Genomic DNA, 12,202 nt, shown 5'->3' on the forward strand with positions numbered 1-12,202 from the left:
TGTGATCTAACAGCCGACGCTGCTGTTACTAAGGTAAGAGGAAACCATATAAGAAGCCAGCTGATGAGTATGTGAGCCAGTGCGTGTCAGAGAGCAGTGGAAGAGAAGCAGGCAGTGTGCAGTGTGCGCCAGTAGAAGCCGGACAGAAGCCAGTGGTTAGCCAGCATGGAGGGACAGACAGTTCTACATTCTAGTGAGAGTTGTTAACACAAAAGGAGCGACTGTGAAATGACTTGTTTGACATTTTGTGTTATAGTTACATTGAATTGTAGTTACAGTGTTGAGTAATAAAGTGACGTCGCAAGAATACTCCTCGAGGTCTTGTTTCATGACAACACCCAATGGTTACAATGAATACCACACACTGAATGTTACATGTACACATACATTCTGAATACTACTATATGAGCACCATCTGAAATCATCCTTTAAATGCTCTCCAATGACGTAATGCTTCCAGAATCTTCCGCATCGAGATCATTCTTGAAGCTTCCACACTGTTCTACAGATTGAGAATGTTCTGAAAGTTTCTGAAAGTTTCTTTAATTGGGCAAGTGGGAGGAGTAAGTGATTCACATGCCGCACCAGCTGTCAAAGGTTGTTCTAGTAGCTCTTATCTAAACAGTCCTTGCCACAAATTCTTAGAACAGTTAATGCAATACTGACTGTAAGTCACATTTTGTACAAAAGTAGTATTAAGTCCTAAGTATTAAAAATTTATATTGTGGCTAGTAATATTTAAGAATTCAGCCAGTAGATAATGATTGGTTACAGTATCCTGAGCCAGATCAGTAAATTTCTTACCACCCCATCATATTTCTGTAAGATCCACTGTAATATTATCATCCTACCTATTCTTGAGTCTTCCTAGTTGCCTCTTTCCTTTTAGCTTTCCCATCAAAACCCTGTATGCATTCCTCTTCACTCACATGCATGGTACATGTCATACCCATCTCATCCTGCATGACTTTTTTACTCTAATTACATTTGGCGAGCAGTACAAGTTGTGAAGCTCCTCATTATGCAGTTCATCCTACTGTTTCATCTCTCTTTGGTTCATATATTCTCCTGAACACTCTGTTCTGAATTACGCAGTCTCTTTTATTCCCTAATGTCATGGACCAAGGTTCAAACCCATACAAAACTATGGGCCATATTATAGTTTTGGGTATTTTAAATGTTACATTTTTAGACAGCAGATAAGAAAGCAAAAGGCTCTGAAGTGAATGGTAGTAAACATTGCCTGAATTCATTCTGTTCTTAAGTTGCCCCATGAATCAAATTTTGATTTGTACTCTCCAGTCATATGCTCTGAAATATATTTAAACACCATTTCACCTGGTAATCATCTTCCACAGTGCTTCATTGCTGCTCAGTGTATTATTATTATTATTATTATTATTATTTATATTTATATGTTTTTTTTGTGCTGCAGTTTGGTGTTCACCCAGTGGCAGTACAGTTCACCCGGTGGCAGTATATGCCTTAATGCTGCCCAGGATGCACCTTATCATGTTCTGAGTCTTTAAATTATTGTCTCAGTCGTTGATGGGATACTTGACTGGTCACAGATTAAGGAAGTTAATTTGTAAAAAAATGTATTCTCATTAGCAACAAGGTTGATATAACAGTAACTTGTATTCAGAAGGCCCCTGTCAGATTGTGAGTGTTCCTGAGTAAGGTTTATCGTAGTTTTTTTCAGTGTCTATAAATGAATGCCAGGATAATACTTTCAAATAAGCCATGACAGCCTCCATCATAAACTTTTCATGCTTATGTTCATTATTTCATCTTATTCAAGGTTGCAGTTCAAACATTTATACTAAGTAACTTAAAACCATTATCTTCTTCAGCATTGTTTCTCTTTTGTACAGTTGTATGAACAAAACACCTCCCATCTCTTGTTTCTTCCCACAGTCTTCCCTTTTTATTTCTTGCTAGTTATGTCCTTTCTTCTTGATGTGTTCTTGTACCTGACTGCATCATCTTTCACCACCACCCCTCCTCTCCTGCCTGCTCTCCTTTCTGTGGATTGTATGAAAGAAGGGTGGCCAGTTAAATGTAGCAGTCCTTCTGAGGCAGAAGGCTGTCTTTCAATAGTAACATGAATATACATATTTAAAGAAACCGGATTATACAGATATAACTGATCTTGAAGCAAAATTATTATATCATGGATAACCCAAGTATTGAATTAGCAGTTGAATTGGGATGTCGATGGTCTAATAGACAACCACGTAAAAAGTTTGCGGGCCCTGAAAAGGACCGTTTGTTCGGCCGTGCTTGCGCTAGTAGCGTTTGCTGCTTTGTACACGTAGCAGACCAGGCCTTTATGGCCGTTCAGCTGGTCTGGCTGGCTGGTGATGTGGTGCTGCGTGCACTGGTAGGAACAGCTGCCTGTGGTGCTTGATGACAGCCGTTGTCTCAGCGTGGTTGCTGGAGAGCTGTTGCTGTTTCATGACGTCAGAGTAGCTGCGTTAGCTGTCTTTGTCATTGTGAGGACGATCGAAGAACTGATCATAGCGAGTTTTGAGCTCCGCCTTTTATACCATGCTTGTTGGGCGGAGGGAAACTTGCAGTTGCGATAGTGAGCGCTGATTGGCTAGCGCACGTAATGATCTACAGGTGGGCTGGACATGAGTGCTGTATAAATACAAGTGCTGACTGCAATGTGACAATTACTTGGCTTGAACAGAAGTTGAATGCTGTCTGTTAGACAGACGAAGCCGCGTGTTAGTATGTGGGGGTTCCCACAGGACTGTTGTCTTTATCTTGGGTCCTAAGACCTTGTAATGGATTTGTGGCATGTAAATGAATGAAATGACAGAGCAGCTTACCATGGTAGGGGTTATGTGGACTGGCTGCTTACCCAGAAGGGGCAAGATACCAGTACAGTTTTAGACAAGATTTAGAACCAGCCTCATGAGTCATGCTTTCTCCAAACAGTGGCCAGCGACAAATCTCATGAAAAGGGTAGTGAGATGCATGCAGATTGGGCATGTAGGTGAGGAGATGGTAAGCCAGGTATATTCAGAAGAGCATGTTGTTTACATGTGACACAATTCCATTGGTGCCCTTCTTTTAAATTCTAATTGTGATACTCTTCTCAGTGTCTGTATTCTGTTCATTCTTTTTATATGTCCAAATTATTGTGATCATTTCTCATGTGATTTTATCAAGGGATTTCAATTTCCAACTTCTCTAAAAACTTTGCTCCAATTTCTGTCCTTTCTGTCTAAAAATCATAATTGAGATGCATAATTTTTGGTCCTGATTCTGTTAAATATCATAAATATGGGACTAATAGGGTCTTGAGAAACTGTGAAAGAAATCCAGAGTGGTAGAAATAAACCTGAATTAGTGTAGAACAGTGTTTTCAAAACATTTTACACCACAACCCAACTAGAGGAATTCATTTTTCATTGTGGAATTTTATGGAAGATTTAGAGCAACAAGCACTGAACTTGGTCCCAAGAAACCATCTTGAATGGGTGAATGGCTCACTGTAGTGATAATGCTCTAGATTCATCTTTGGGAAGTGCTTGATTGGAATCTAAGCCCTGAGACTGGCTAGCCTAAGGTTTTCTTGGTTTTCCATAGTGCCTCCAGGTAAATTTTGTGATAGTTTCCTGATTAGGAACCTTCCAGGTTCTTTCCAATTCATTATCATCTCTCATCCTGTCTTTTGACAATATTGTCAGGCTACTGACAACATTGTAAAACAAAAGAATTGCTGGTCCTATCACTTTCTATAATTTAGTGATAACTCGTATAAAATAGAGCATGATAGTTTTGCATTGTATCAGGATAAAAATGTTAAAATAAAAAAGGGAAAGCTATCTCTGTAACATGCCATGAAGGCTGATAGGGTTGTGAGACATCAAAGCTCCCACATTTTGTAAGATTTGAGGCTTTCACGGCGGTGACTATGAAGAAAGCAGTCTTCTGGGATTTGGCACCGTGTATATGTGGTGTTAACCGACGTTTCGGAGGAACGTATCGCCTCCATCTTCAGGGTAGAAGAAAAAATATAAGAAATCTGCAAGCGGAGAGACCGTGAGAACTGGTCTGCTTCTACCGGTTCTCACGGTCTCTCTGCTTGCAGATTTCTTGTATTTTTTCTTCTACCCTGAAGATGGAGGCGATACGTTTCTCCAAAACGTCAGTTAACACCACATATACACGGTGCCAAATCCCAGAAGACTGCTTTCTTCTCCCACATTTTGTCTACATATTTGGCTCACAGATGGCGTTAAGGGTGTCAGCCTTATGTGCCGGCCGCCTTTACCCCCCAGAAAAATTCCTGGTACTCATTTCTGTTAGAGGCTGAGTCGTCCCCAAGGCCATAGTGCGGCTGGAAGGATTAGGTAAATTGAAAATAATCATCCTCATTGGGACTCAAATCTGCGACCTTCTGGCTTGTAGCATAGTGCCTCAACCAACTACGCTACCACATGCCACCAGAATAAAAGAGTGGAAGGTAAATTTGTTAGGTGTTTGTGCCTCACATTTTCAAGATATAATGGAGGAGGGGGGAATCTTGATCTTAGTTTATTCATTTTTCATTCTCAAACTCTGACAATTTTCAGGTAACTATGTTCTTTTCCCATGTACATCAGTGCTTGATGTCAAAAGGGATCGTTATTCTTATATAATTATTGTGTTTTTGGACATTATCCATTGTACTGTTTTTTAGTTAAAGTGTTTTGGAAACTGGATTCTGTGCCCATCTTGAAGTAAAAACCTGCTCAGCTGGACCACCACCAAAACACACTAGGGTATGTAAACCAACCACAACATAAACCATCACAGAATTATGGGTCATTATGAATTTGAATGGTATACACACATAAGTGTAACACCCATTGCGAATTTAGTGGGAAGTCTCATCATTTGTTATGTGTGGTCTCATGCTACTTTCACCACATATCTTCCTTATACTTCTCCAGTCTCACATGCTACCGAATTATACATTGAAACTTAAAGTTTTAACTCCATCTACCATGAAATAATATAAATATTCCTTATTAAACACTCTTATTTATGTAGTCTACTGTGCTTCACATATCCACAATAAAATGCTATATTACCAGTATTTGCAGAATGGATACAATACACTGAAACAGTTGTTGCTTCTTTGTTTCATAATCTACTGCATATCTTATGTTCTTGCAACCTATCAAGGCTTGGTACTTCATTACTATGGTAACCTGAAATTGTGTAATTTTGTAGCTTTCTTCTCACTGTTACATTTTATATACACACATGATCATCTTCTTTGATAGTATTTGGCCCCAGCTAAACAGTAAATAAAAAGAAACAAGCAGACTGCTCACATTGGTTTTATTTAATAGTTGCTACATGTTGATTGGTTGGTTTCCAGTGGCTTCATTTGGGATCATTTAACCCATTTTGCTTCTTGCTTCCCAATAGGGAGCACTCAAGTTCTTGCTTTGTTGCATCTCCTTGTTAAGATTAGGGCATTGAAGGAGGTGTTCTTGTCCCATAGATTATGCTGGCAAGTTGCACTGTGTACATTCTTCTGTGTTATATATTCCTATCTTACAATGATGTGCTGCAAGGCAGTCATGTCCTGTATTCAATCGAAAATTTGCAACAGCTTCTTTCCTGGGTTTCTTGCTGTTAATTTCCAAAAGTTTTTTGAACATTTCTTATCGTTTGACTCTTTGTTGATGATATGGAGTATTTCTTTACTTGTTTTAGTTTTGATTTTGTTATCTAGCATGTGGGCAGATAAGATTTTATTTTGACGATTCAGTCTTGTGCCCTTCTTTGCCAGTTCATCAGCACTGTCGTTTCCATTGATGCCAACATGTGATGGTATCCATTGAATGTATATTATCTTTTTTGTGTTTTCCATTAGTTTTATTAGTTTTTTGTTTCAGTTATATGTCTCATTATAGTTCTTTTGTCCATGATGTGTATACAGTGGCTGTCTTGTAGTGCACTCAATTTCACATGTTACTTCACGACATGTTTCGGCAACATAGTGCCATCATCAGGTGACCTAATTACGTTAATCTATTGCATTGCTTGCCCTCATATGTCTTCACAACACCATTTTAAAAGTGTTTAAAAAGTGCGTATTTGTCAACTATAATAAATTTACACTCACTAAAACTTGTTAAGATTATTCATCTTATGTGGCATAATTAAAACTTGTGTGTGGTTCATTCACTATGGGGTCGTTTTTCTTATATTTTGTGTAAACCGTGTCTTGTGATGTGTGTTCCCTTCTTAGCTGCGAGTGTTGTAACACAGCTCCTTGTGGGAGGCCTGTTTTTGTTTGCTTTTAAGTTGAAGTGTGCTGGTTATATTTAGTTGAGATCCACCATTGGCTTAAGAACATTTTACACCATTTTAATATTTTACCTTTGATGTTAATTTTCTTTAGTTTGTGTATTAATTTAGTTCTCCATATTGTATCATACACACCCTTTAGATCCACAAAGACAGCTAAAACACTCTCATTTTTTGTTAAAGGAGCTTTTAATTTCTTGTGTAACATAGGATGTTTAGTGTGCTGTGGATCGATTTAGTCTGAATACAGCTTGTTCTTTTGCGTTTAATTTTTGTTTTTCTAGGTGCCAAGTTAGTCTAGTTGTAATCATTCATTCCAGTACTTTGGCTAACATTGAAGTTAAAGCGATTGGTCTGTATGATGATATTTCTTCTTTGTTTTTGTTGGGTTTTAGGATGGGAATGATTATAGCTTTTGTCCAATTTGGTGGGAGATTTTTGGACAGTTCCAAATGGTATTGTGTATTCGAAGGAGTTTTTATAATGATTTGCTTCCAAGATGTTTAGAAATTCAAGGAATATGTTATCTGGACCAGGCTGTTTTTTGTTTTTAAGGTTTCTTGTTGCTTCTTTTAATTCTTCAAGAGTAAAATCTTTGGTAAATATTTCATCGTCCTTTGAATAATTCTTCTCACTGCTTGTATCCTTGATCTTTCCTTTGTATAGTTTATTCTTTTATTTTCTTTATTAAGTGTATATTGGGTTGCATAGTGTGTGTTAAATTTTTTTGCTATCTTTTTCCCATCTGATATTTCTTTTCCCATAAGCTTTATTGGTTGTTCAGTTCTAGGTGGAAACCTGTTGTTAAGTGTATTCATAAACTTATAAATTTTAGTTGGGTCTGTTCTGTAAATTAAGTTTTGTAGAAATGAGTTAAATGAATTCTTTTTAGCTTTGTTTATATTTAGGTGTAATTTTGCTGCTGTTTTTCTCCAATGTACAATATCTTCTTGTTTTTGTGACCTTTCTGATTTTTGTCTTGCCAAGTCTCTCAAATTTTTTAATGATTGTAGTTTTGGGTTTCAAAAGTATTTATATTTGACTTGCCTTCCTCTGGGAATGTATTGTTTTGCTGCTTCTTGTATGATGTTGCAGAATTCTTTCAGCATCATTTCTGGTTTATCTTCTTGGTTAATTTTTTTAATGTTTTTGTCAATATCATTTTTTAATTGCTCCCATTTTGCTTTTTGGAAATTCCAAGATACTTTATGTGTTTGTTCATTCTGATGTCTTCCAATATTTATTGTCAGTACTACTGCTCTGTGTTCAGATCCTGGATTTTCTATTATTTCTCGTATGGTCTGGTGTATTATTTGTGAGGCTACTATTGCTAAATTGGGATTCGTGGTTGCTCCAGTGTAGTGTAAAAATGTTGGTACATCGTTTAGGTTAAAAATCAAATCAATGTTGTTGGTATTTATAAAATCTTCCACCACTTTCCCAGCATCATTTGTATAACTGTAACCCCATGTTGGTGACCCTGCATTAAAATCTCCTATTAGAACTGTTCTTGATGTTATGTTTATTTTATTTAGATCTAAATGTTTGTTTTTTGGTGGGCTGTATACCCCATATACAATAAGTTTGTTGTTTTTCCATGACTTCAGTTCTACAATTTCTGCTGTATCTTTGTCATTCATTTCTTTAATTATTCTAAATTTTGACATTAAGTTGTTTCTTACAGCTAGAAGTATTCTGCTTGCTACTAGTGTACTTTTATATAGTGCATGTATGATATAGTCTGGTATATTGTAGTAGTTGATATTTTCAGCAGTTATATTTGCCTCGTTCACAATTAAAATTCTCTTTCATGATGCGTTTAATTTCTGTAAATGTTGATATTGATAATCCTCCAGCATTCCATTGGAGAAGTTTGCACTTGGTATCAGTTTGTTTTGCTCATAAAAGAACATTTTTATACTTCTTCTTTGACTTTTTCTTTCGGGAAGCTTTGCTAGGTTTGTTGCTCATTTTGCACTACCCAGGGGACATGTATGACTTAAAGAATGTCATGGACATGAGCAACTTTGTCCCCCTAGTTGCTACATGTTTCGGTCCACATATGGGACCGCCCTCAGGAAGTCTCATTAAATATGTCTCAGGATATTGAGCTGGCCAAGTATGGATTCATATTAGTACTACTCATCACAATCATATAATGGATGCAACCATCAGAAAGGTGCCCGAATTTTTCTACGTTTAAAATTGTTCAGAAATTAAAATTAAAATTTAAAATTGTTTAAAATTCTCTCGTCGCTGAATGTGTAAAAGTCTATATTTTTATGTTTCCCCACACTGTACCTTGTCCTTCACCCAGGGGTTAGCTATTCTCTGCTTATGGAAGCTATTTGTGATAATGCTGTTAATTTTTTAGTTTTATCTCCCTTGTATGTCAACATGATTTTGCTTTTTTCTTTAGGGTGTACTGTGTACGAGTATTCCTTCTGTGTAAGTATTTGTGATGTATATGTTCCTGGTTACAAAATGGACTGCCTAAATATGGTCCCATATGTGAACCGATACATGTAGTAACCATTAAGTACAAAGGTTGGAACTTTAATAGTGGCAACTATTTATTTACAACTGATACAAAATAGATGCATGTTTCGAAGTTTTAGTGTCCATTAGCGTGGTCACCAGCATTGTGTACAACACGTTGCCAGAGATGTGGAAGTCATAGGATACCTTTAGCAGCATCTATTGTGTTGATAGTTCGAATGGAGCGGTCTACTGCCTGAAGAATCTCTGGAACAGTTCTGAATGCCACGAAGTGGTTCCTTCATTTTAGGATTCAAGTCGAAGTCACAAGGGCTTAAGTCCGGGGAGTATGGCGGATGGTACAGCACTTTCCAGCCCTATCGATCGAACAAATCAGCCACAGCTTGCGCTGCATGTGGCCGAGCATTGTCCTGCAAAATGATGGGTGGGTTCTGCAGAAAGTGTCGCCGCTTCTTTCTCAAAGCTGGTCGCAGATTGTGTTCCAAAAATGAACAGTAATACTGTGCATTGACGGTCTGCTATCGGGAAACGGTATGCGTTAGGATAACACCATCACAGTCGTACACGAGAACCATCACAACTTTCACATTGCTGGGGTTCTGACAAACTTTTGATTTTCGTGGCGACCCGCAATGACGCCATTCGTTCGATTGGCGTTTCATTTGTGGCTTGTACGATTTGGCACATGTCTCATCCAGCGTAAAGATACGGCGTAAGAAAGCCTCTCCTTTGCGCTTATAGCCCTCAAAGTGGTTACTAGCAGCGTCGTATCGTAGCCATTTCTGCATTTCCGTCAAATCATGCGGAACCCATCATGATGCAGTTTTTCTCATGCCCAGGCATTCCTTCAGAATGTGAAGCACAGTCGTATGCGCTAATCCTGTCTCTCGGGCCAGCTCACAAATCGTATGGCTTTGACCACTCTCCTGTAACACGGAAAGAGCATACAATTCTTCTTCACTGACACTAGGACGACCTGGCCGACGCATGTCTGCCACATTTTGGCGTCCCTCATTGAAGGCTTTTACCCACCTTGCCACTGTTCTGTAAGGCAATGCAGATTCCCCGCAAGCCTCTTGAAGGCCTTGATGACACTGTCGTGCTGTACGGCCTCTGGCACATTCAATATTTATCCAACTCCGTTGTTCCTGTTTCGAAAACATCGTGACAACACTACATTAGACCGCCAGCTAACATGAGGCTCTGTTCTTCTTGTCACTGCGCATGCGCGTGATGTGGGATGGGGGAGTCCATTTGCTCTGAGGTAAGGTAGGTATGTAACTAATGCGTGGTATAAGCGACATTATTTGGTTCGGTTGCATGGCGTCTCTACAGCAGTGTTGCCACTATTAAAGTTCCACCCCTCCTTAAAACCAATGTGAGCAGTTCAGTGGGTTCATTTTTATTTGTTGTGTTGAAGCCAAATATGAGGGTCGTACTGAAAGTTGTGAGCAACAATTTTTTGTAAAGTAACATGCTCTATTATTGACAAACGAAATACACCACCTCAATCTACAGACCTTTCTTTAATTTTTCTCATAATCGCCACTTCTTTGTACACATTTCTCCCAGCGTTCTGGGAGTTTTAAAATTCCCGTTCTGTAAAATTCCATTTCAGCCATCCAAAGACACTGATGCACTGCTTTCTGAATTGCCTTCCTTGTCTCAAAATGTCCACGCAGCTGATCCTTCACAAATCCGAAAAGATGGTAGTTGGAGGGTGCCAGATCATGGCTGTAGGAGGGGTGTGGAAGAATTTCCCACCCCATCTTGCAATTACTTCCAATGTGAGGCGAATGGCATGGGGATGGGCGTTGTCATGCAGGATGATGATATTTCATCCTGGACATTTATCGCGCAATGCACAGTGGAGCTTGTGCAGCACCTGGACATAACGAGCAGCATTGACGGTTTACCCAGGTTCCAGGAATTCGGCCAGAATAAACCCCTCTGCATCCTAGAAGACTGGGCCCGTCACCTTCGCAGCTGGTGGCACAGCCTTTGCCTTCTTTTATGATGGAGAATGCAAATGGTGCCATTCCATGCTCTACCGTTTCGTTTCAGGCTCGAAATGGTGAAACCAGCTTTTGTCACCTGTTACAATACAGAGCAAAAAAAATCATCGCCTTCATGTCCATATCTCTGCAGCAGTTCTGAGGTGATGGCTTTTCCCTGACTTTTGTGGTCTTCGGTCAATAACCGCGGGACCCAACGAGCACAAACTTTCCTATAGCCCAAGCTTTCAATCAAGTCAAGAGGGATGAGATGGGCAAGGCATGTAATATGAATGGGGAGAAGAGAAATGCATATAGGATATTGGTGGGAAAGCCAGAAGGAAAGAGACCACTGGGAAGGCCAAGATGTAGGTTGGTGTACAATATTAAAATGGATCTTAGAGAGATAGGATGGGATGGTATGAATTGGATTGATCTAGCTCAAGATAGGGACCAGTGGAGGGCTCTTGTGAACATAGAAATGAACCTGCCGGTTCAATAAAATGCTGGGAAGTTCTTGAGTTGCTGCACAAGTGGCAACTTCCCAAGAAGGGCTCAGCTCAATGAATAAGTAAGTAAGTTTGTAACACTGCATCTCTTATTGTAGGTTTCCATGTTCATCAACAGCCAAGTTACTAATTCAGTGTGGAGCCAATGTAAATGCAATGGATCAGAACAGAAACACGCCTTTGCACATAATTGTGAGTTACCAGAAACCCATAAGGTATGTAACAGCAACCAGGTTACTGATAAATTATGGAGCCAATGTAAATAAAATAGATCAGAACAGAAACACATGTGCACATAATTTTGAGATACCAGAAACCTGTAAGTTACATAATGGTCAGGTTACTAAGGTAGTGTGAAGTCAGTGCAGAAGCCAGAACAAACATACACCTGCGCACATAGTTCGGAAGTACCAGAAATCTATAAAGTTTGTGTCAGCAGCTAAATTACTAGTTTAATATAGAACCAGTGTAGATGCAGCAGATTGCTGCAAATACGAGGGGGTACCCAAAAGAAACCGAACTTATTTTTTTTTAAACTTATTTATTCAAATTTTAAGCACAAAGCTTCAATCCCCCTCAAAGTACTCTCCACTTACACTAATACACTTGTCTAGTCTTTTATTCCATTTTTCAAAACATTGTCTAAATTCATCTTTTGAGATGCTTGACAGCGCCTCCGTCGTTTTTTCCTTCACCTCAGCAACATCAGCAAAACACTTTCCTTTCATGTCTCTTTCCATTCTGGGAAACAAAAAAAAAAGTCGCACGGGGCAAGGTCGGGTGAGTATGGAGGGTGAGGAACAGGGGTCATACCATTTTTGGTCAAGAATTGTCGTACAGACAGGGCTGTGTCAGCAGGGGCATTGTCATGATGGAAAA

At 39.1% G+C, this 12,202-nt stretch overlaps 1 protein-coding gene across 4 annotated transcripts in view; it reads left to right on the top strand.

The window, feature by feature from the left end:
- The window catches only part of LOC111866073 (protein fem-1 homolog B), a 90,598-nt gene that overhangs the window by 51,318 nt on the left and 27,078 nt on the right, over nucleotides 1-12,202 (top strand). For all 4 annotated transcript variants that reach the window (XR_002843088.2, XR_004513181.1, XR_004513182.1 and 1 more), the window contains exon 8: nucleotides 11,422-11,538. Coding sequence is in view for 1 of the 4 variants with exons in the window: in XM_023854635.2 (XP_023710403.1) it covers nucleotides 11,422-11,538 (117 nt within the window). In the remaining 3 variants the exon portion in view is untranslated. The remainder of the gene's footprint in view (nucleotides 1-11,421; nucleotides 11,539-12,202) is intronic.

This window comes from Cryptotermes secundus, unplaced genomic scaffold (genome assembly GCF_002891405.2).
Source record: "Cryptotermes secundus unplaced genomic scaffold, Csec_1.0 scaffold318, whole genome shotgun sequence".
NCBI lineage: Eukaryota > Metazoa > Arthropoda > Insecta > Blattodea > Kalotermitidae > Cryptotermes > Cryptotermes secundus.